The 26,030-nt window shown below is 43.0% G+C and overlaps 1 protein-coding gene across 3 annotated transcripts in view; it reads left to right on the top strand.

Annotated features, from left to right (window-relative positions):
• The first annotated feature begins 1,874 nt into the window (after window positions 1-1,874).
• The window catches only part of LOC135253940 (carbohydrate sulfotransferase 9-like), a 69,038-nt gene continuing 44,882 nt past the window's right edge, over window positions 1,875-26,030 (top strand). For 2 of the 3 annotated variants that reach the window (XM_064333808.1, XM_064333807.1), the window contains exons 1-2: window positions 1,875-2,031; window positions 8,961-9,127. In XM_064333808.1, coding sequence (XP_064189878.1) covers window positions 9,034-9,127 — 94 coding nt within the window. In that variant the 5' untranslated portion in view covers window positions 1,875-2,031; window positions 8,961-9,033. Of the gene's footprint in view, window positions 2,032-8,960; window positions 9,128-26,030 lie in introns of those variants that run through there. The other variant, XM_064333809.1, reaches the window with a different exon arrangement.

Genomic DNA, 26,030 nt, shown 5'->3' with positions numbered 1-26,030 from the left:
ATCAGGGTCAATTAACCCACAGAAATTAGAGTGAGAGGTGCCACCACCTCAGAGAAATGGTTTGCTGAATTTGGTGACGAGTAACTTGACTGACCTGCACAGAGCCCTGACCTCAACCCCATCAAATACCTTTGGAATGCATTGGAATGCCGACTGCAAGCCAGGCCTTACACCCAACATCAGAGCCTATTAGTTTTGGAATGAGATGTTCAACATATGGGTGTAATGTTCAGGTGTCCACATGTAGAGTGTACATAGACACAGACACAGATACACATGCACACACACTCTTAAATGGACAAAGGCTTGAAAAACAGAGGTGCATAGATTTAAATAATTCAGCGACCACATTCAGGGAAGATCTGCACTAAACATTCACAGTAAAAATCGGGCTAAAAGATTTGAATGTCTTAGTATATTGATTTTATCTGCAAAATGCTGTTGTATCCTGACGGCAGTCTCACATCCAAAACTCCCCAGCCTCAACCACAGATGTAGAGACATAGAAACAAATTAGTGGGCATTCAGAGTCTCTGTATGGGCAGGCGTGTGTGCGTACATGTGCACGCATGCATGCGTGCGTACATGTGCACGCATGCATGCGTGCGTACATGTGCGCGCATGCATGCGTGCGTACATGTGCGCGCATGCATGCGTGCGTACATGCATGGTTATGTTTTTTGTATGGCAAATATTGTTTAATGTGCTGCAGTATGACAGTACAGCACTTTTGGTACTACCATGAAGCAATGAAAAGGTAAAATGACATATGCATCTGGAGACAGATTGAATTTCAGGATAGCATGCCTAGACCACGTTGGATTGGATGGCGAACCACGGTATGAAAATTTAATGCCAACCACATCAAACTGGCAATCCACACATTTTGGTCAGCTGTGCCACTGTAACGGGTTTGGCTATTCAAAGGGACAGACGTCGACTTGGGTGAAGTCTGCCTCGCGCATGCGCATGTACGTGCATCATACCCAATGAACAGCTGCATGATCTGCATTGGACTCACGACACATACGGGGTGTGGGCCGCTCCGAGGAAGTTTCGGCTTCGCTCATATTAACAGAACTAAATAAGACCCAGGGCTATTTTAACACGTTGATGTGCCAGGACGTAGGGACCATTTTTCAGTGTCTGGATCGTTCCGGATAATGACACAGATGGCTCGAACAGTAGCAAAAAGTGAGCCCCTGTTCGTGTCATCTGTGCGCTAGTGAGGTATTCGAGTTCACAGTCAGGTCAGGACACAGTTCTCCGGTCCGCGTAAAAGCGGCAGCGCGAGCTTCTTATGTTACCTGCCCACTTGAGTCATATAAATAACCGCCAGTGTCTGAATTCACGACTTAGACTTCCAGCTGTCTTCTTTGCACTGTTGCAGCAGATTTCTAACGCAGATTTCAGACTTAATATCATATCGATTTATGTCTGAACACACAACCCCTTTTCTTAGAAGGTAATTACGAATAGGTGCGGACGAATAACTATTGAAACACTGAAATTGAATGAAAAATGCGTTTGTGAATAATTGCATTTTAATTGCGTCATTTAAAAACACTCAAATTCTATTGCTGTTGTAGTCATGCTGCGATTATTTTTATTATTATAATTGTTATTGTAATGGAGTTTATGAATATATGCAAGCATGGAAGCTGTGTACAATTAGCTGCATATCGAATAAATGTATGCAGCGTCTGTATTTTAATCAAGAAACAACTGAAATAACTGAATAGGCTACTGCACCCAGGAGTGTCTGGGTTATATTTGGTGGAACGACCTCCTGTAAGAATAAAATTAAACCAAATGCCCTCTGTTTAATTTATAGTGTGTTTGACAACAGCTGTTGTTGTGCTCCCGTACAGCAATAACTTGGCAGTTCGCACACGGGAGGCGTGATTCCTTCAAACACAAACGACTTGCCATTTGGTGAGGTAGGAGTGTCGCGAGGAGGGCCATGCAGTTTAGTCCTGAAAAGAAAGCACTGGCGCAGGGAATTATCACGGGATTTTCATTAACGAAACGGTAAAGTACTGGCCTACTTATTGTGCACATTTAACATATGAGAAAACTCAATAGCCTACATATTTAACTTACTCTTCACTTGTTTCTGCCACTTGGATATGACGTTACTATGCGCGCTACTCGGAACTTTCGAATGAGAAATGAACAAACTCTCCGAACAGTGACGTCTGTAGTTCAGAAACATATTCTTCTTCTCTTTCTACACGTGTACTTTTAATCATTCGCATATACGTTTGTTGACCACGGTCTTTTTGCGCGTCCCAGCGTTTCTCCACTCTACCCGCCAGCTGTTAAAAATCATCACGGCTTAGCTCACCGATTACTTCTGCGTGACTGTCAGTTCTGTTACATTGAGTAGGCACATCGTTCATATCTCCGCTGACTTCTCCATATAAAAAAGTGGAAGTAAATTAAGTTTTCAAAAGGAGAGTGACTTAAAACTCGTCGTTGTGTCGTAATTGCATAGTTTTGTCGCGTCTCATTTGATGATAGCCTACTAGTTGATCATGATACCGACCAGTACTGCGGTGTTTTCTGCTGTCTAGTACTGCAGTATCTACAGTTACGCTCCCTTTCCAATGGGCTCAGTTCTAAATATTGTTTTGCTCTGAAACAGTGTGCCCAGTGGCACACACAGGACATTATGCATCGGCAGCAATAGGCGATTTATTATCTAACTTACCTTAGGTTGTGAGGATGATTATGAGCCGTGTAGCATACCGACCGTTGAATATGGAACATTATTGTTGCTATAATCTGAAAGTGTTTTGGGGACCGCTGTGCATTTGTCGGGAAATCTATTTCACAGGAAGTCACCCCGGCTGCCCGCAGCCATTCGCGGGAGCAGGCCGGGACTCCTTCGTGGCAAGAGATAATTTAAACGTGCTTAATTCTTTAGAGATGATACTGTTCTTTCCGGCTGAATTTTTTTTTTCTATTATTATTAATTCCTTCAAGGCTCGCAGAATAATTGGCCAAGGAACAGTATTCAAGCAAGATAATGAGGTATGCACTTGAGCAACGGAACACCCTGGTTTATTTGGGAAATGTAATTTTTGTCTTGTGCTATACAGGAGTTACTGGGCAATTTTTTCTTACTGCATTTTCTTTTTTTATTGTACTGTTTTCTCTTCCGAACGAGGAAGTGAAATTGGAACCTTTTGCAATTTGAAACCACTACTATTTATCAGACAGCGAAAACTACAAAGGCTGGAATTAAGTCATTCTTTGATTGTTCTCCCAAAGTTTTACTCTCATTAGTTTGTTGCACTTTGTGCACATTTGTGGATTTAATAGGCCCTCACACCGGATACTTCCTGAGGGACACAACTTAGGGAAACTGAAAAGAACTGGAACAGACATTTTAATTAATTCGTTGGATAGAGGATGGACTATTGGTGAGTGCTGAGTGAGAAAACACAAACACACACACACACACACAGCGAGAGAGAGAGAATCATTTGCTGGTAAAAGCAATGAAGATGGAAATTACTAGACAGGACACAGAGCTATATATATATATATATATATATATATATGTTTCCAAAAGTATATGGACACCTGAACATCACACCCGTATGTACTTGTTTAACGTCTCGTTCCAAAACCATGGCCATTAACATGGACTTGGATGCCCCCCTGGCTGCTGTAACAGCTTCCACTGTTCTGGAATGGCTTTCCAGTAGGTTTTTGAACTTGGCTGTGGGGTTTCGCTTCCACTCAGCCACAAGAGCATTTGTGAGGTCAGGCACTGATGTTGGGCGTAAGGCCTGGCTCACAGTCTGCATTCCAATGCATCCCAAAGGAGTTTGATGGGGTAGAGGTCAGGGCTCTGCGCAGGCCAGTCAATTTCTTCCCCACCAAACTCAGCAAACCATTTCTTTATGGACCTTGCTTTGTGCACGGGGCACTGTCACGCTGAAACAGGAAAGGGGCTTCCCCAAACTGTTGCCACAAATTTGAAAGCGCACATTCTCTAGAATGTCATTGTATGCTTTCCCATTGTTCCTGTCTGTTTAAGGTAGTTTATTTGTATTATATTATTATTATTATACACACAGACACATCCACACACACATACACACACATAAAGTCTACATAGGGCTTGTTTTATATGTTTTTCAGATTGGTCCCTTGCTTGGCAGCCTTTCACCGTTGGCGTGTGAGTGTGTGTGTGAATGGGTGAATGAGAGGCATCAATTGTAAAGCGCTTTGGATAAAAGCGCTATATAAATGCAGTCCATTTACCATTTATGTGCAGAGGGTGTGATGTGAGCTTGCGTCTGTACGTATTTTTTTCGTTTATTTGTTTGTTTTTCAAACAGGCGGCACGTGGGCATTTCGCTGCCAGAAATCCTAAGATTTCGCTGCCACTCAAAGGCAATATCCTCATTCCACTCCTCCTAACTGACACTGCCCTCAAGTTCCCTGTCATCACTGTCGAAGGGAACGATCTGAAACGGCTCACTCAGGCTCCTTTCGTCCAAAGAAAAACTTTTGTGTCCATTTCCTGTGAATAGCTGTTGATATGTTGACAAAAAACAAAACAAAACACAGACTATCAAGGTTGTCATTTTATATAGAGCTACATATACTGCATGAACCACAATGTTACCCCGAAAAAGGTACCCTTTGCTACTCAACATAGCCCTGAGGCAAGGAAAAGAGCACTGTATTCCAAATATATACCGAAACAAAAAAGTGTTTTTATTGCAATGTTGTTATTTTCATGTAAACTGACTGCATGCTGAAGTTGAAGCCCACCACTTCACCTGACCATGTGTTGTTTCCTGAAAGAAAGTCCCTCCCCCAATTGTTACATCATATCCACTTCAGCACCTTGTGTGTGTGTCAACTGTGTGTCATAAAATAAAAATAAAAGTACGGGGAGTTATGGGCAAAAAGTTTTTATGTTACCCGAGGGCAATGTTTTGCAATAGATGGATATGAAATATGACTTAGCACAAAAACAAAAACCTGACAAAAGTTTGTTTCATGGTGAGATCCCACAGAATGCATTTCTCGTGTAATCTTTATTGCAAAATCAGTTCTTGCGTTGTTCTTGGGGTTACAATCTCTCCGCGGCTAATCGATCAAACCTTATTTAAATCAAAGTAGGAAAAAACAGGATTTGTCCTCTTGATAGGAAACTGAAGGGTAGAAAAGACAGGCGACACTCGCCTTGCTATTTTGTTGCTCTCAGTTAAATGCCACTGGTCAGCCCCTCAAAAAAAAAAAAAACGAATGTCCGTTCCACTGGCATGACAGCCATTTAGCCGAAGATCATAAAACACTGATACTGTGTCTATTTTCGACACGGTGACCTTCCTGCTTCTGCGGTCGCTGCAGGCGGGGTTCACTACGAACACAGCTGCGCAAAATGGAGACCGGGGACACACAGCCCACCTGAGATTACATTACATTTACATTATATTACAGGCATTTGGCAGACGCTCTTATCCAGAGCGACGTACAACAAAGTGTATAACCATAACCAGGAACGAGTGTGTCGAAACCCCTAGAGAGAAGTACCGGTCCAAGTGCAGGGAACAACCGCATAGTTCAGCTTGGACCCTGAAGGTTAAACTGATTAACACTAACAACGAGAACGGCAACAACGCAGTCTATGGGAAAAATACAAGTAGTAGTTAAGACAGTTAATGCACCTAAGTCACCGAGATCAGCTGAGAAACTACATTGAGCCATCACACTGCTTTTTGTTGAGTTTTGTTAATCGTGAGAAGGGTTACGTGTGTCACGTGACTCATTTTAATCTGGGGGGGAGGGGGGAAGGGGGAGCGGGGGGGGGGTGGGTGGTGATCATCATCCCTGGTCCGGGCCGGGCCAGGGCGGGGACCGCAACCTGTTCAGACCTGAGAAATCGGGCGAGGTGAGTTAACCGTGTGATCGACTGCTTTGCCGTAATTGGTCAATTAAGTGCCGAGCAACAGCAAAAATCAGCAGGCCCTGCGGCCCACAGAGACCAGAAATGAAGATCGCTGATCTTGGGCTGGAGTATCTGAGCAGGCTGTGCTGCCCATGCCATGCTTACTTCTGGCTGTAATTGTACGTCTGTGTACACTGGCCCGTAAAAGAAAAAATTTAAAAGGCGTTAACAATTCTTGAAACAAAAGTGCCTCATTAATTATATATATATATCCAATGTTTCATATAATAGAGAAATGATAAAATGTAAGAACAGTTTTTCTCTTTACATTTCATTTATAGGACGAAGGCCTGCTGTATAACCCTATCTCAAACTGTCTTCTGAAAGCAAGAAACAGTCATAAAATATGTATATGTTTTCAGTTTCTGAAAAATTGTAATGGCTCCTGGTTGGATTCTGTGGTCACTGCACGCCGCACGTGCTGTAACAGCTTTGGAATATTTTTAAATTTCAGCGTACAGATTCGCATCATAGAAGGGGAAACAGAGAAGTACTCCGATGTCATGTCCGCAGCATGTTTTCCTGAGCATATTTCGCTCTTGTTGAGTAAGGTTATGTCCTTGATGAGAGTCTCAGGATGGAATTAAAAGCTAATGTGGCACTAAAGATGCCATACTTAACTGTCAGTGGCCAAAAGCAACTGATTGTATTTCCTGTTATTGATTGCTAATCCCTACACTCCCCCTGACACACACACATGCGCGCCTCTAAATCCACTCCCCAAGGTCCCAGTTTCAAAGGCCCATCTGGGCAGCTTAGCCTAGATTGTATCATTTTTGTCGGGCTTTCTTCCTTAATGCTCTCTACCTCGTCCGTCTCTCAGAAACTCAAAGCCCGCCGCTTTTATTTCGTCTGGTTTTTTAAAAAAGAATTAATGTAAAGTGAATTGCTTTTTACGCCAGTGGAATCAAAGGAATCCATCTAGTCGACAGAAGTAGGCTTACACTATCTATCCTATCTCCCGATTAAAAGGTACATGATATATAAATGCCTCTTTTTTTTTCCATGTCTGTTGAAGATTTCAATTGTTCAAAGTGTCTTTCCTTCAATGTCCAAAGCAGTTTTGCAAAAAGTAAACAGTATCAATGTACTGACACAGTTTGTTGGATGATGTGAAGTTCGTAACCTGAATGAATACAGAGATGTCCGATTTCCCTTCAAACAACATCGATGACATGGTATTTACTCTGTATTTACAGGGTATTTTTATTTATTGATGATATGGGACTCCTCTAGGGGACCTAAAATGAAGTCGCTATTTCATTTCCCTCTGTTGAGCCTTGATGCCCGGTTTTATTTTTAGGATATTTTTGGGAAAGTTACAGTTTAACGGCTTGAAAATAAGCAGATAAGCTATAATATAGAAACACAAAAAGTCCAAATTAATCGGTTATTCGGTTCCGTAAGTAAGTTTTATGTTCATACAAGTGTGCTCAGGGAAAAATTGGCAACCTCGGGTCGTCAAATTTAATAGTTGTAATTAATTAATGTCTCTTTGGAGGTTATAATCTAACATTAGTGCGTACACCTCGCACAACCGAAGCCCCAGGAAGGATGCTTTTCTCCTGGGCGCAGTTAGATGAAAAACAAACAAAATCACATTATGTTCAGCAAACCACGGCTGAAGGCTATGCCGGTGTATGTCACCGGATGAGCTAGTAGGGTCACTCCTTGTAAAAATGGACTCTCTTGTCTTTTAATATTACCTAGTGACAATAGGGGGAGGCTTCATGCAAATTGGATAGCGCTGTCATTTACTTTCACCGACACGACTACTTTAAAATGTTGCATCTTCTTTCAGTTAGTGCTTTTTTGATTCGTTGAAAGGGGTCAGTAATCGAAAGGTTCCTGTGTTTGTTGTTCAGAGTAAGAACGTAGCCTTCCACAGTCTGTCTTTTCCACAGTGGTTTCGATTCCCTTGCGCGCATGCCGGTAATTGAATAGCTGTATTATCTCTGTTTTTCTATCATTCATGGAACAACTTCCTTGAAAGTTGAGAAATGCAAGTGTTTTTTGTTTTTTTTTTGCACTGTCACAGCAGTGGGCGTTTTGGGCATTTTGAAGATTGATTTTGCATAAGAATGTACTTGTCTCTTTTTGTTTTTTTTAATGAACAATGCTAACTTTGTGTCATTTTAGAATATTGGCCCATTGTCTGATGGCAGGGTGTCATTTGCTGCAATGCAAGCAGAGGCTCTGTGCTCACTGATGCAGTGCAGAGTCGCGTTTTTGTACTGATGTACCGCATTTTCGGTTGTACTACGTGGGCCCAGCCCAGTTCTGTAAGTGTGCGGCTTCCTGCTCTTGCTGAGATGTGAGCTCAGTAACTGGGCGGTAGTGTAGCACAGTGGTTATGGAACTGGGCTTGTAACGGAAAGGTCATGGGTTCAATTCCTGGGTAGGGCACTGTCGTTGTACCCTTGAGCAAGGTACTTAACCTGCATTGCTTCAGTATGTATCCAGCTGTATAAATTGGTATAATGTAAAAGTTGTGTAAGTCGCTCTGGATAAGAGCATCTGCTAAATGCCTGTAATGTAATGTAATGTAACTGCAGCTGAATGGAAATGTTAATTTGTTTCTTCACTAGAGCAGTTTGGAAAGCTTCATATGACTTTGCCATCGGAAGGCACTGATCAAATAGTGCTTTTTAATAAAAATACTCAATTTATTTCAAGTCACATTTTTCTTTTTTCTGTGACAAGGTTTACCTCCATTGTGGTAGATTCACAAATACATGAATTATAAACACAGACGATACTTCAAAGATACTGCTAACTGTAGACAGCAGTCACAAACATGGTTGAATCCATCTGTTATAATGCTTCCCAAGCAGTAAAACTTTGGTCATTATCTAAGAAAAGGCTCCTGATTGTCGCCTCTCCCTTTAAAAAAAAAATAATAATTTTTTTTTTATACCAACAGACAGATTGCTGAAGTTTTGCCCGATTTGAATGCCTTTCTTTCTCTCGTTTTAAATTCCAGAAGATTCTATGGACGTGAAACATGATCGGGCGTGACGGGCCGGACTTCGGTTTCCAGGACTCCCCTCGACACCATGAAACCCGCGGTGGCGTTCCTCCTCATACTGGCGCTCGGCGTGCTCGGACTCCTCTTCTTCATGCAGGCCGTCGTCGAGGAAGACTATGACGGTAAGCGGCAGCCGTGTTCCGTCTCTGGGGTGCAGCGTCCGCATTCTCAGTGTTTTGTTCTTTGACGGGACTTTTGTAAAAAAAAAAAAAAAAAGAAATTCTCCTGATAATGATGCGATGCAGATTTCCCCAGTGGGTAAATAAATGTCAGACACAACGTGGAACCGTGTTGCTGCAAATATAGCGGGTTGTAAATTTCAGCTTGATGTTGACTGTTTTATTATTTAGTAAGTCATTTTTAAGTCCTTTTGTTTTTCAGTTGGGGCAACAACAAACAAAAAAAAAAAAACCCCAAGTGGTATAAAAATATTCCATCACAGAAAGACATGCAGTGTTCAGTTACATGCGACGTTCCCATTTTAACAAGCTGGGACTGCAGCCTCACACACCTTCTTTATCACGGAAAGTAACAGAAGAAGAGCAGCTGTTGCCAGGGAAATGGATTCCATCATAATATGCCGGAAATCAGTTATTTTTGTCATTTTCTTGCTGAACAAAGGCAGATGTCTTCGCAGCATTAATTAACCTTGCCCATTGAATAAAAGTGTTTGGCATTATCTTAGCCCCTCTGAAACTGCAGTCCCTGGGTTCCGTTCTATCAATGCACCAGAATCACGTATTTTATCTTAGGGCCGCCATTTTGTTTCTGAAGCGATCAGTTTCACTTGATCAGTTCTCTTATGCTTTTCTGTACTGCCACTGGCAGCGCGTGGCACGTCCTCTACTTCTGCTCAGGCTGTTAGCGGAGGGAATTTCCCTGCCACTGATTGCGTTCTTATTGAAAAATGCACATAATTTGGCGCCATCCAGTTTTTCTAATGAATATTTTCACTCAAAAATACGTCGGTCAAATTGCGGGTGACGTCTATCCGATACTCACAGCTCTCTTGTGTCCTGTTGACAGATGATTTGCCCTTGTTGGTTTTCTTTTTACATTAATCTGTGGTGAATTCATCTGTGTGCTGCTGGGGTTGCTGGTGCACTTGATTGCTTTTTTGAGGATCACTATTAACCAGTAATTGTACACTAAAAATACCATAAAAATAGCAGCAGTGTTGCCAGTGACAACCCCATCTACCTAACTGTATAATTCATGTAATTTAACTGTATAAATCCTGTTATTTTATGGGATGGCTGTTAAATAATGAGTTATTAATGTTATTCTACAGGACTTTATTTAACAAACATTTTACCGTAAAAATACATTTTCTCGTATGACAAGGTACGATTAGTCAGGTGATCAATCCAGTGCCTATGGGGACCCAGAAGGACATCAGTTGCTATGCAGTTTTAAATCCTCGACGGTTATGTATTTCAGAAAGAACAGTGACCCGGGCTTTCATTGGTGAAGAGATAAAACCTCAGCCAATCAAAATCCCAGGCCTGCATAGTTGTCGTAATGGAGTTATGGGGTAGTGTAAACACAAATGAGGATAACTTGCAGTAATGATTTTATCAGCAGTCATAAATATGTGCAAATGATACCACAGCTGTGCAGGATAATTCGTGTGGAATTTGGCTGGCGCTGAACCTATCCTCTGGGTTCGGACATTTCTGAAAGGCAAACACGTCCAGCACAATTTCCAAATTAAAAAATGGAAATGGAACAAATGGCATTTTGTTTTTGAACTGTTTGCAAAGTTGTAAATCCCACTTTAAAGCATAATAATGGGTGCCTCTGCATTTGGAAACAACATAGCTCTGTATTGTACTGCAGTAAAAAAAAAAATAATAATAAAAGCTTCAATAAGCTTTTTAGCTGGCTATTTATAGATTTATTCTTCGAGCTTGAGCTTTTTTTGTGGAGGGGGAGAGTCAAATAATCACGTTGTCATACTCATTGAATGCTTTCAGGCGTGTAATGGCACAAGTTAAATATATGTCCCTGGCTTGTACTTTGCTGAGGTGCATATGAGCCATTTCAGGCGGTCTCTCTTGCTGAGGTGTCTGACAGCACTTTGAGGTGAAATGCCTTGCTGCGGTTGTATAGCTACAGGGATACGCGTGCGACTCTGACCTGTAGATCATTGTTTGTGCAAGGCCTGTTTCTTCATCCCTGCTTCAACCTTCGGTCCCGGTGAATGTCTGAGCGTGAACCGTCCTCAGACAGCCGTCCACAAAGCATCTGACGCTCGGAGACAGGTGATGATGTTGGACCTTTGACCCCTTCACCTCTTCCATTACAGGTGTTTCAGTTTAAATGATTTCACTCCTCGCGACAGCTTTTTTTTTTCTTTTTTTTCCTTCTTTTTTTTTTCTATGAGCGTCAAAGGCGAAAATTTCGCCGTTAAATTTTGGCGGTTTTTATCTGAAACAGATTACCCAGGGAGGAATATTCGCCTCTCTCCAAGATCACGGGTTCACGGTAAATCATGCTGTTGCAGTATTGGCTCGAGTACATTCGAAAAGCAGGACCGGCGACCTTAATAAAAGTAAAGGGCATTTCACATAAACAAAAGTAATAGAGTATTGAACTTTGATACAATAGCGGCGATGTAATCTAAATTATATGGAACGCTATTATGAAACGGAGGACGTGAGGGTCTTGTGTGGAAATAAACAACGGGAATAATATCTGCAAGGTCATCTTTATTAATTCCATATCTCTAATCTCAGTGGCCGTTGGCAGTTTAATCAAAATCTATCAAAAGAAAATGATTTCGGTTTTGTAGCTTTGCGGTCTCTGAGCAAAGCTCGCATCGCCCAGGTAGTGTCAGGTCATAAACCGCCCGATTAGCATAATCATTGTATTTGCACATAACATGTAACAATATTAGGGCATTATGGTTAATAATGCTCTTTTTTTTGTAAAGCAGGTCCCTGTGGGCAAAGCATTTCGCTGATGACAGAAAACTGATGTGCCGGCTCTGTTTTAATCTTGGGGCTGTCTGTAAAAAAAAAAAAATTAAAAAAAAATGCTTATTTCATATTCAGCTTGAAGTGCATGAGGTTTCAGAGAATTGTTCTGAGGAAGAATCCCCCGGTCACTCAGGGAGACGTGTCTGTACAACCAGGGGACAGACAGATGTGAAGAAATCTGCCTGAAATCGGAGATCAACACGTCTTTTAAAATATATATATACTGTATATATATATATATATATAACTGTGATAATGAATGAATGAATAATGAATGGTGAATCTCAGTAGGAGCCTGGCAGTAGGATTGAAAGTGTGAGGTCGACACACAAAATGATTGATCGTTGCATAAATAAGCCGCTCGCTCTGTACGTTTTGTTGTTTACGACATTTATTATGCGCCGAAAATGATCCTTAGCTTTTTTTTTTATGTGTCTGCTGCAGAGCTCCGTTAATTTGTTTTGAACTTGTCTGAACAGTGAAGGTTTTTCTCTGTGTGGTTTCATGCCTGCTGTTGGAATGCCACAAGGCAAATCTCGGTCCGAACAGAATCTTATCCCCGGTAATTTACCCAGCAGAAAGCCAAAGCAAACAATGTTTATGTTAGGATTCGGTCTATCTGGTGTCATTGTTTTTTTGTTTTTTTTTGTTATTGTTTTGTTATTATCTCGTGGATTTGAATTAATTAATTCCCAAGGCCAATGAATGAATTTAGCTCTCTTCACAGTAAGTAAATGTGATATATTTTGGTGAGAAATACACTGGTTAGCATATGCTGCATTTTTTTTTTCTCACTTTTTTTATGGCTCTGAATAATTGACACTAGCTCTTTCCTAAAGAACCTTCCTTAAGTGGGGGGGTGGGGGGGGGGGGGGGGTTGGTGATGAAGGGAGCAGGGGGGGGGGTGGGGTGGATACAGTAACTCATTAGTCTGAAAGAATTGCCCTTCTTTGTCAGTTCAGGAGACGCATTATGGTAGTGGGAAAAAAAAGGAAACGTCATGTAGAACTAGCAAGCCAATCTGGCAGGATGGAGACGGAGATCATTGCAGCCGGACTTCACTTCCTGCTCCAGTGACGTGCGGCAGGAGCACTAGACGTTACGGGCATTCGAACGACCCAAATCCTGTATTCTCCTCCTCCTCTGCGACGCAGCCGGTAGTAACTACTGCCAGGAGATATCAGTGTTCCGAGCCAATGCCGCCGTGTTCCAATTGTTAGGACGTTATTCTCTCCTCATTGTGATCACGAAACCAGATGGTGGGGGGGAGAAAAAAAAAAATATGTAGACACGTTACATGTCCTAACCACTGAATTAAGAACGAGGTTTAGTCAGACGAAAGGTTGGACAAATGCTTTTATATTCTACTCTAAACGTGCGATTACGTGGTTGTTATGAACATGATACACGGTGAAGGAAGCATGTTCAATTTCACGCTTTTAAGTTGTCCTCTGATGCTGAACACGCACACGTCCCATCCACCATATGTTGGTCCGCAAGTCGCAGTTTCATTTAAACACGACAAGCCGTTTCACAGGAAAACTTATTAACGCGTATACAGATTGTTAATGCGGCTTTAAGATGATCAGTCACACCGAATCGCCACAGAGAAAGATCTGTCAGAGATACTTGACTGCGTGTTAAAATACAGTGGGAAAAAAAATAAAATGAATCTGTGGAATTATTCTCATGGCCGTGCATGTTAGATGGAGAGGCCTGGCAGTAAGTAAGTAATCTCGTAATCTCTGGAATATCTCAGGGACATTTCGCTTAGACCGAATGAAAGGAGGGCAGATGTAGCGTAATTCTTTCAGCTCACAAGCGCCCCGAAGGGCGAGCGGAGAGCGATCGATCGGTTTTTTGCGTCGCTTTGAGGCCCGTCGTGTCGTCACTCGTCAATCCAGAGGCCGAGTAGCAGTTCCGTCGCTACGTCTCGTTCACACAGGCTGGCCCTTCCCTCGTCGCGTTCGTACGACGCCCGTCGGGCTCGCTTCCGGTCGGTCGCCTCGCGGAATGACAAGGGCGGCGCGTTCTCCAGAGCTAATCTCGTCCGTTCGAGGCTGCTTTTTTACCGAGGCTCGCCGTACAGGGGAGGTCACGGCCTACGCACCACACTGCTGAGATCAGGCTCCCTTCTTCAAAGTGATCATTAGCTTCGTTTAGCAGACGTCTTTATCCGGAGCATTTTACAGAGTTTCTGTTTTCACGTATATCCATCCATCCATCCATCCATCATCTAAACGGCTTGTTCCTGGTCAGGATCGCAGTGGGGCTGGAGCCTGTCCCAGCATGCATTGGGCGAGAGGCAGGAATACACCCTGTACAGGTCACCAATCCTGTTTTCACTTTTTTTTTTTTTTACTTTATTCCTTTATTCCATGTTAAGTACCTTGCTCAAGAGTGCTATGGCAGTGCTCTGTCTGGGATTTGAACCTGTAACCACTGATTTACGAACTCAGGTTCCGAACAGGTATATCACAATGCTACCTGCAACTGTGCTTCTGTCTGTGTCCAGTGACTCAACACCTACAATTTTCATTGTGGTTTATACAGTGAAGTCTTCTTCCTCATCTTCAACACAACCATCTTACCTCATGATACCAGCCAACATCATTCATTATTCAATTTACTGTTGATGAGATATGAAATTTCATTTCTGTTACATCTGAGTTTATCTCAGAGTCCAACAGATAGCGAATATACTCTTCTTAGTGTGAAAAGTTCTCTAGAAAATAAATATTAAATATTAAACACTCAAATTTTATGGGATCACTTCCATTGTTAGGAGTGACAGGGGCGTTCATTGACTCACATTGTAATTAAATCTACATTCAGTGTCACTGTGACCTTTTTGTTCCTGGTATTTAGAAAGCGAGACTTCATCTACGCCTCCAGCATTGATTACAATACTTAGTGCCCTATTGATAGACAGTCAACACTGTTTTTACCATCATTCCAGTGCTGTTTATCCTTTTCTATTTGCTTGCATTAAAAACCATAGCCGGGACCTCCTTATTGGTCGATTCAGTTTAGGCTGTTGTGATTGGAGCAATGGTAAACTCTATGTTTCAGAATGATGATGCCAGTACTGTGGTTGGACATTATGATTTGGAGAATGGTCCTGTGCAAATGGACCGGGTAAGGTACTGATGCAACAGGACCTGTCCTGCTTTTATTATTGGACCATCCAAACTGAGGAGAACAAATTTTTAAATTCAATTTAATGCTTCATTTTTGTTTTTGTCACACTTATATATTTTGATCCAACACAGGAAAAAAAATACGTGAGCTTTTGCTTTAACAGAGTTTGCATGGACGAGCCCAAGAGGGATCAGATGCACTCTTATCACAGATGAGAATTTAACCTCTTAAGGCACAAGCCAAATTTTGCCAATCCTTGCCCATTTAGGGGGTACCCTATTTAAAGCTTTATAACTCCAGACGTGAACACCACAGAGACTTGAAAAATGGCTTAAATGAAGCAAGACATTTGTACAATTTACAATACTAACACAGATTAGTTTATATTCATAATTTTGGAAGAAATAAAGTGCCACAAATGCAATTGTTTTGACAAAAAATCCAAAATAAATTTGCACTTTTTAAGTTTGCAATGAAATACTGCGAGATTGAATATATGCAGGAGGTTAAACTATACATGTGCTAGGTCAAAAATGTCTTGACCACAAGTTCATAAAATCTAAGGGTGGATATGTAAAACTACTATAGATGTATGAAGCAAAAACTAAGCAGTGTACCCAGCATCTCCAAATCTATCCAAAATGTCTAAATTATGCATTGCTGTAAATCATAACATATCCATGTATTTCACTACAAATCAACTGTTTTGACTCAAGAAAATCACTGTTGCATAATTTTCAAATGGGAATTACAAGCTTTCAGTCAGTACAGTGGTCTAAAATAGCTAGGTGTCCAGAAACATATCCAAAATCTCTCCAAAATTGAATAAAATGCTTTTTGTCCATTATAAAGCATATAAATGAGCCCCTTATGAGGGTTTAAGATGAAACATTGCTATCAGATTAAAAAAATAATGCAAAAACATTGTCACACAATGCGGTACAGTACCTAAATGTGTAATAATTAACTCGTGTGTATTTCTATACTCTGTACTCTCGTATGTTTTCTTGTATGGGGATGAGACAACGTGAAAACAATTTTCACCCGTCCACCACGTTTTGGCAATGTTCCAGCTATGACGTCATCACTGTTGCATGCTTCACAAAAACTATTACACTTCCGTCTAACGCTTACATTACAGTGTAAAATATTTACATTATATAACACCACTAACCTATTTAAAGATACTCAATTTCAAAAAATAACGTATATAACCGAAATATTTTGAACGGTAATACTTACATAGCAATGATGAAATATCCTCTATGTTCAGTAGATAGAGACAGAGACGGTATCAATGATATTGTTCTATTCGCTTCTGTTTTGCTCCAGAAAACGATGTCAGCTAGGTCTATCAGCAAACATATGGTTTAGCTATGTTCAGAAGTCCTCAATAATAATAGTATTTTCCAAGAAATTACGAAATATCCTTGAACACGTTTCGTTAGGTGCATCGTATTTGTCTGCTAACAAGTGATTGCGTAAGTGAATGCTATGCTAAGAATATTTTCTGTTACGCTGACCTATAAAACGCTATTCCAAAAGCAGAATTAGACATGTTATACATCGTTAGAAAGCTTATACTCTCGCCTACCGAATAAATGAATTGTAAATCAAGTCAGACTGTACTAAAAAGGACGACGACGCCGTAAACAACAGGTGTGGTGTTACGCACAGCTATTTTGGAAGATACCCAGGCGTCACAGATGCGCCTATATTTCCCAAACGGATTGTCCAAGACAATATATGACCACGCAGTCTCAAAAGGGACATCTCTACACGTAAAACCAACAGTAAGGTTTTATATTTATTCAATATTTAGTCCCAGATATTGACTGTAGAATGACATGGTATCATTTTAAAAAACTTTTTCTCGTTTATTTCGTTATTCAGTGAGCAGCCTTTTCACTGCTGTATAGGCATATCTTAGTGCTATTGTCGGGTTTATCTTGCTGCTATGACGGTATACGATTTTTTAGTGGTGAAAGAATATTTTTATTAATGCCAGGATAGACAATATTGTCCATTATGTCAAGGGTGGGGGGTGTTTTTTAGATGAGACTGCAGGGAGGGGGTGCGTGTTAAATGAACGACCGGAGCGACAATGGTGGGCCTGCGAAACTCCGTTTTCGGCATAGTTGTCATGTATCGTCTACTAATGAAACTGAAACAACGCGTTTCTGTTTTCATCTCACACGTTGGTTGCAGTAGCGCCGAATGTTTGACTTTAGTAATCTAGGCACGCGGGCGTGCCCACCACTAGGGGCAATGCGCTAAGAGGTTAAAATGGCGCTCTCTGTTGTGGAATGGCTCAGCCAGCATGTCTGGCCAAATTAAAACGCGCACATTCCCTGTGGGGACATGCGAGCCGTCCTCTCAGGCATGGATAATGATTAAAATGTTTACTCGGGCGTTGAAAAGGACATGGATGTCATACCCCGCCTAACCCCCTCTAGCCCACCCCCCCTACCCCCACCCCACCGCCAAACTCCTCTCCAAAGCTGTGAATAATTCTGTGTGCGGTAGCAGAACCCTCCAAGTGACAGACTGTAAAAATGGCTGTTTGTATTTTAGGCTATGGAAACCTTTCGCTCCAAAGGAGGGAAGCTGTTTGGAAATGCCGGCTGCGCCTCGCGAGTTGTCCGCCCGTGACTGAAGTGTCGCCCCTCCGAAATAGAGCTGTGAGCGTGAGACGCACCGACCGGCGCGTGGAAGTGTCGTGACTTTGAAAATACTTTTTCCAACTTTATCAATGGCTCTTGTGTCAGAGCCTCTCAGGGAAACGATTGGAGCGTTTTTTTTGTTGTTTACGCTTTTTTTTGTGTGTTTTTTTTTTTTGAGTGGGTTATGAGTCCATGACATTGTCATTACTGGACACTTGGAGCTGATAGCCTCCTTGCCAGGAAACTGCTCATTGCGGAGGGAGAGCTGGAGTGCCTGAAGTGAATTCGCAGCTGTTTTTTAAGTGCACGAATGCCTCTCTTCGTATGCACTGGATTGTGAGAAATGTCGAAGAGCCGGGCGTCCAAGGGGGCGTGGCACATGCGAGTCGATGGCGGTGCTGCCTGTTTTGCAGACGTGCTGCGTAAATAATGTGACAGCGCTTCGGAAAACTCATGTACACGCAGTTACGTGGCGCGTATCACATAGACAGCGTGCTTAGTTTGGAGGTTCTTTTCCACGGAAACTCTGAAGCAAATCCAGCAGCTTGCCCTGCTCCCCTGCAACGCCAAGGGCCGTGTGTCAGGCTGTCCGCTCGACGACCCGCAACGAAGCGAAGAAGAGAAAAACGAGAAAAACGCAGGTTTTGTGAGAAAACCTTTCAGAGTTTGCAGATACAAATTGTTAAAGGAGTGTTGGGGAGCGGTTCACCTTGGCTGTGTTTGGCGTCAGCCCTGGTCTGGGTGTTTGTGGGGGTGGGGGGGGGGGTAGAAGAGTAAGCACTGCCTCAGTGCTCGTTTGCCAGCCTATTAGCGCTTAGCACGTAAAAAACAACGGCCCCGGCGTTTAATATGCTTCCCGGGGGCAGTTCCTGTGACACGGATGTGGCCGTCGGCGCTGGGGTCAGGGGAGAATTGGGGGGGACAGCTGCCGTTTATTGCCCCCCTCCTCCCCATCTCCCACCCTCCCCCCCCCCACCCACCCATATGTTTATTCAGAAAACCGTGAAAACCAAGAAACCCGCTATGGCGGGTTGTGCAGGAGGGACGGCTCTCTGAAGCCGGACCGCGGATCTGCGCCTTAACCAGTCGTCCCCCTCTGCTCCCGCGGTCCAGCGATTACCGGCCCGGGCAGCGGACAGGAAGTTGACGAGCGGCCGGCGTGTCCGCCTCCGTAAACGGCCCCCCGGAGGCTCGGACGCCGGCTCCGTGCCTCGGCCGACATCGGCGGCTGCTGAGCATCCTGTTCCCCGCATCGATCGGGAAGACGTTTCTCCTCCGACGGGCGTCGCCTCAATTTCCCAGCACAGCCTGAGTCTGGTCAATGCAGGAGGCGGAGTGCCTGCTCTCTCAGTCTCTCTCTGTCTCACTCTATCTGTCTCGCATTCATTCTCTCTCCCTTTCTCTCTCTTTCTCGCTCTCACTCTATCTGTCTCACATTCACTCTCTCTTCCTTTCTCTCTTTTTCTCTCTCTCACTCTCTCTTTCTCACTCTCTCTCTCGTTCTCTGTCTCCCACTCTTGTTATCTCTCTCTCTCTCTTTCTCTCCCACTCACTCTCTTTCTCACTCTCCCTCCTTCTCTCTTGCTCTCTCTCTCATCCTGTCTCACTCTCCCTCTCTTGCTGTCTCTCTCACTATCTCTCCCCCACTTCTCTCTCCCTGTTTCTCTCTCTCATTCTCTCTATCTTTCTCTCACTCTCTCTTTCTCTTTCCTTCTCTCTATAAGACTTGGACACAGGTTGTGGCTCAGACTGGAGACCTTGTCCCTGGCTGTTCTCAAAAGATCATGTCTCCCCAGTTAGCTACTCTATACATCATTTCTTAAAAAAGGAGAGCAGACTGTCCTTTTGAATTTTTCAACTTTATTCAGACAGAGAGAAAATAGACAGAGGGTTACAGGAAGTGTCACTCCCAAGAATCAAGCCTCCTGCCACACGGGGGGATTTCTGCATTGGCTATCCTGCATGTTCTGTTTCCCCATTTGACAGCGTTGTGATGAGAAGGAATAAATAAACACAACTGGGATAACAAATTTGAGTAAATTGGAGGAGAAAATGTTTTAAAATGCTCTGAAACATCACATGCGATTATTTATATCTTCGCCAACACAGTTTGGCGTAGTTCTGCACTCAAACAAACTCACCAGGCTAAAAGTTTTTGAGTAAAAAAAGTTGTTAGGATTGCTTGGCGCTGTTAGGAAAAGTTACGGGTCAGTGTCGATGGGAGTGTGGGCCCCTGGTTATTTTCAGTCTGTGCTGCGAAAGTGGTGGGGGGGGGGGGGGGGTTACAGGGGTTCGTGACGCGATGTGAGCAGTTCTTACGCCAGCAGACCCCGGGATGGTTGTGAGCGCGTGCGTAGAGAGCCGCCCGCCAACAGCCCTGCCAACACTACGGTCCCGCCCTCGCCCAATCGATACCGTATTTAGATATTTACAACCCGGAGCCAGACCGCGTCCTGCCTGTAAAATCTGAGGTGTCGCGACCCCGAGAGCATAAATTAAATATTTTTTGCGTTGGCGCGCATTTCAATAAATTCAAAACCGGGCCTGGTGGGAGGGGGGGTGGGGGGGTGGGGGGGGGGTAGGTGGGGGAGATTTGCCTTCGGAATTCGAGCGTGACGCAGGTGAGCGCTGCCGGGGTGTCAGGGTGAGCAGTCGCGGGCCAGGTTAAAACATCGTGCGCCCGTCACGCACGCTTGCCGATTCGCCGCGGGCCCCGTGTTGATACGGCTTGGCTGCCCCACAGCTCTCCCTCCGACACAGTTTGTCATCCACATCGATTTTTTTCTCTCTCTTCTTTTTTTTCTTTTTTTTTTTTCGTCAGACAGACATACTGTAAATAGATTGGGTGCACTGTTGTGGAATTGGTCTCTACCGGCCTCCCTAGCATCATCCCAGACCGAAATAAAGGATGAACTTTGCTGATGATGTCAAGGTTCTTTACAGTCCCTCTATTTTTTTCTTTTTTTTTTTATCCTCCCCCCAGAACAATTGCGATGCTTTCATCTCCTGGTCCCCCCGGTCTGCTTCTTCCAGGTCACAATAAGATAAGACCTGAGCAACTTCTGGAACTGAATAACAAACCTTCATTTGAAGAAAGGCCCCTTTTTTTTGAGCTTAAAATGACCTTTTTTTACAGCTACGGGGATAATGAAAATCATAAAGAAAGCTGATAAAAGTAAAATGGATGAAAACAAGTAATTTGATTTCACATGAAGATTAACCTGGAAGCGTGGTAAACAAATATGCTCTGCGTGTGCGTGAATTGGTTTCAGATCTTCGGACAAAATGTAATATTAGACAACGGAAACCTCGGTAAACACAAAACACATTTTGAAAGTTATCAAACACCCATAATACCCATGTTAAAAAAGTAATTCCCCCCCTTAGTTAGTACTCAATCAACCAGCTAACCTAATTTAATTGATAATTAGATTCCACTGATTGAACACAGCCAGGTAGGAGACACTGCTAACTAAGAGAAACATTAGGGCTCGTCTCACGTAAAACATTTTGTCTAATGGCAGCTAGGAGAACGTTCCTTCCGTGTGCCATTACCCTTTGAAGGTGGCGTGCCTGGTGGAAGCATAGGCAACGTAATGCTTAATCCATCCATCCATCCATTTTCTACACCCGCTTATCCTGAGCAGGGTCCATCCATTATCTATACCCGCTTATCCTGAGCAACAACATTTAAAAATAGAATTTTAAAAGCAGTGGGACATTTGCGAGCACAGCAAGCTGATAAGGGGTTCCTCTGATAAATGAAAAGAAAACCCCCACACAGCCGGCCAGTGCCCTCGTGTTGTCACGGTGATCCCGGTTATGGATGCATGGAAGGACAAACCATCCATCCATCCATTATCTATACCCGCTTATTCCTGGGCAGGGTCCATCCATTATCTATACCCGCTTATCCTGGGCAGGGTCGCAGGGGATGCTGGAGCCTTTCCCAGCATGCATTGGGCGAGAGGCAGAAATACACCCTGGGCAGGCCACCAATCTATCGCAGGGCACACACACCATTCGCTCACACACTCATACCTATGGGCAATTTAATGGGTCTCCAGTCGGCCTACCTGCATGTCTTTGGACTGTGGGAGGAAACCGGAGTGCTCGGAGGAAACCCACGCGGACACGGGGAGAACATGCAGACTCCACACAGAAAGGCCCCAAGCCGAGATTCAAACCCACGACCTTACCTTTGTAATGCTTAATTTCTGCTTTAAATCCTCTCGCTCACAGGCCTGTCACACAGTGCTGTTGTAGTTTTTTTTGAAGCGCAGCTTTGTAGCCTCTGGTGATTATCTCCCTGCTCGACGAACACGTTTTTAAAAGTTGCGACTGTGTGAATTACTAAAGCGAACATGAACGTAGCAAAGTTAAAAAAAAAAACAAGAAAAACTGCATATTTCATTGTTTCTTTCAGAAACCAGTTCTGTGGGTGTGTGTGTGTGTGTGTGTGTGAGAGAGTTTATTTAATTTACTGTTATGTAATGCACCTTGTTTGTGGTAGCGTTCATGTAGTACTTGTGAAACATATTGAAGTCGAAACACTGGGAAAAAAAATAGGAACCATCGCTATTGTCGGAAACGCTGAAATTCCAGTAAAAATAGCCTGAAAATATTCTATATTGAACTTGCGCGTATGCCAGTTTATATCTGCACTTTTTAGTTTTTTGCGATTCCGCACGTCTGAGTTGCCTTGTTTCCTTACGCGCTCTTCAATGCCTGTTCAGGTGATTGAAGTGGATGGCTGTGGAGGATCAGTTCCGATGATCCTGAGGGAAAGGGAAAGGGGGGGGGGGGGGGTGTGCGCTAGCCTTTGTGTTCCCGCTGACCAAAAATAGAGGTTCTCCTGGGGGTAACTGTCATCGCTGCACCATGGCGACCCAATTTCAGGCTGGTTTTCCCCCTTTCCTTAAGCTTTTCTTCCGCGCGGCGCGTTGCGTAGAGAAGCTGACGAATAACCCGAGCTGCACAAATTCATCGTGAAACACCAAGCGGGAGAGGAAGACTCCTTGATGTCCTTTTTTTAAGGGGCTTTAATTGTAAATGTTTATGTATTATTTCCATGTTCGTGGCGTGTTCTGCAGAAATATGCTTCAATTAAGATGTCCCCCCTGGTAAAGCGCCTGTGTATATACTGAGGAATAAAATCACATTAGAATGCCACCCCTAGGAAAGAGGTATTACAGCAGAATTGGTAAATATGTTTGTTTTTGCACTCTAACAGATATATTAACATAATTATGCATGCTGCTAAGCAAATGAAACAGGCATAACCGTGGCGCATGCAAACAAACAGACAGATAAGATTGCAATTTCTGTTTTGAAAAAATGAAAATAGGGAAAGTAGGAAGCTATCTTTATTTTTTTTTTTTACACACTGATCTCTTATGTACCACTGCATTTGCCTGGCTTGGCTTTCGTTTTTTTGGAAACGCCTCAAATAATGGAATAATGAATTGAGCACTGTTATCAATTAGCAGGGCTGTTAGTGCATGGTAAAGACTTAAGTTTTAATTTGAGTCCGTCCTCGCTGGATATAAACACTGCTGTGTCAGATGCTGTGTCCAATACTGCTGAGTCCAATACTAGGGGTAACATGTACTCTGTTGGAGTGAAACATAGCTGTAATTTTTGCAGTTTAGTGTTCATTTGTAAAAGACTACTAACACATAAACACCATTCAGGGCCCCAAAAAACCTCCAGATCTGGTGAGAACACGTGCAGTAAGGCTTTTCTCACTTTTGGGAGTTGCTTGGCCTAATGGGTGGCAGATTTCTTGAGAGGACCAACATGGCTTAGCAAGTCTCAGGCTCAGCATACAAACAAATCAGAAAAAACTTTGCAAAACGTAGGGCCAGTATGGTGCGTATTTGTTTTCAGAGGAAAGTTCTCTTTTATGATGCAAAGTGATGCAAAATGGAGGATTCAACTATTATGTCCTCACTGACCAAAGTCATTATTTGTCTCTGTGAGGCTACGAGTATTGCAGGCATTTTCAAGTGATCAGCAATGACCCTGGGCCCTATTCCAGTTTGAAAATAGCTTTTAAAAATAAAATAAAAACAGAGCTTCTGTGCCAATTCTATTAAGAGATAGCCCTGGATCTGCAAGCCGCTGGGCAAGTCATTAATACAAATGAGCGAACAACTTGGTTTTCACGCCCGCCGACTTGCTGAGAGAATGTAGAGGCATTTTTAGAAGTGATAATTTCACACTGGTTTTGAAATGATAAATCTGGGTGGTTGGGTTTTTTTGTTTTTTTTTCATACGTTTCACGTCCGAAAGAAAGTAAATCTGCCTTCTGAAAAACAAGATTGGGACAAATCTCGATATAGACATTCGTACGAGTGACGGAAGGCTTTCCAAAAAAAAAAAAAAAGAAGTTTATGTTCCCCCTGGAGTACAAAAAAAAAAAAGCAGCCGCAGTGTGTTCTTGATCCCTTCATTTAAAAAAAGACACATTTTTCATATCCAACTTGAATGACAAACACAAAGCTTGCGTTTTCGCTGTGATACTAGAACATGAAGTGTGCGCTCGATGGAAAAATTTAAAAAGTTATTTTGGTCACCTTCGCGCGAGTCTGCACTCTCTCTGTTCCCCCCGACTGCGTTTGTCGCTGCTTTCCTGGGACTGCTTTGGACTTGAAACGGAGTCAGGTGATTTTTCTCTTTTTTTGCAGCTTCTCTTATGAGTGTCCGTCTCATTTCATTTCTGTGGTCAGCGTGTCGAGCCTCACAAGGGGATGCTCTGTTCCCGTTGTCTTTGTGAAACTGCTGATCTTTATCTAACCGCAGATCACCTGGGCAATTCCTGTCCATCCCATCCTCCCTCTGGTGGGACTGCCCCCCCCCCACTCCCCCCCCCCAAGATGGCAAACTGCTGTTATTCACTCCAAGGGCTGGGATTTAGTGAGACCTTCAGCATGCGCAAAGCCTTTTAGCACATGCGAAACCAATAACACGACCAACGATTGGTGCAAAACAAATGACCAATCATCGGTCACGTTATTGGTTTTGCGTGATGTGCTAAAAGGGGTTTTGCGCGTGCTTACAAGGTCTTAGCTTTTAAAGAGACGTGCGTGTGTGTGTGTGTGTGTGTGTGTGTGTGTAAGGTAGCTGATCAGCCGGTGCTGTGGATCGGTCATGTGAGCGCTTATCAGTCTTACAGAACATCGAGGGTTTGAAAGTACGAGGAGTGCAGCTCACGTCTGTCGCTCGAGCTGTGGCGGACTCACACTAACTCTGTGTTATTAAGTGTAATTGAGCACCGTACAGTCCGCTGTGTAGAAACGGGACTGCGGATGCTGGGGCGTTCCCTCCTCTACCACCGTTGGCTTGCGGCAGTCCAGCAGAGCTGAACCTACCCGCGAATCACAGCACCGATCACGTGTGCGCCGCGCGACAGACGTGCGCGTGATGTTTTCCCCACGTGGCTGCCCTGGAGACGGGTGGCGGGGGAATTGCATGCGATCGGGCACACTTAATTAGGGCTTCAGGTATCGTTAGCTGAAAAGAGCTGTCAGCTAAAGATAATGCTGTATGATTTGTATTTATTTATTTATTTATTTATTTATTTATTTATTATTATTTTATTTATTTTATTTATTTATTTATTTATTTATTTATTTATTTATTTATTTTTTTTTTTTTGCTTATGAGAAATTCCATTCCTTCAAATATGTTTCAAACTCAGAAAGTGAGTGCGGTCATTTTTAGAGCAGGGAAGTAATCTAGCATTTTTAGCGCTCGCCGTCTGAGGAGAAATCCATATTTTAAATAATATAATAAAGCATGTAATATATTTTTAAATTGCTCGTGGGCATGCCAGTGTGCAGTCTGCATCCAGGCATTCGCACTGTGGATTTGATGGCTTGCCAGAATCAATGTCCAACACATCTATCAAAAAAAGGGCTAACCGCTAATTCAGAGTTAGGGAGCGCAACCTGGTGAAGGCCTTTGGTGTAAGTTTCCATCATTATTCTGGTCTCCTTGCACATCCAACTTGGAGAGGAGAGATTTCTCCCCAAAGCCCAGACAGTGTATATCCTCCTGAGATCTGGCAACAAAAAAAAAAAAAAGTATTTCTATTATTTTTTACATATTACTAGTGTTTTGGATGACAGTGAAAATATATATTTTTTAATATATTTTTATTCAATGTATAGTAGAATGCAGACAACAAAAAAATATATATTTTTTTTTAATTGAATGCATTAACTGGTGAAATTTAA

The sequence above is a fragment of the Anguilla rostrata genome, chromosome 4 (assembly GCF_018555375.3).
Source record: "Anguilla rostrata isolate EN2019 chromosome 4, ASM1855537v3, whole genome shotgun sequence".
Classification (NCBI taxonomy): Eukaryota; Metazoa; Chordata; class Actinopteri; order Anguilliformes; family Anguillidae; genus Anguilla; species Anguilla rostrata.
The sequence above is the reverse complement of the archived record's forward strand: the minus strand, read 5'-3'. Positions and strand labels throughout refer to the sequence as shown.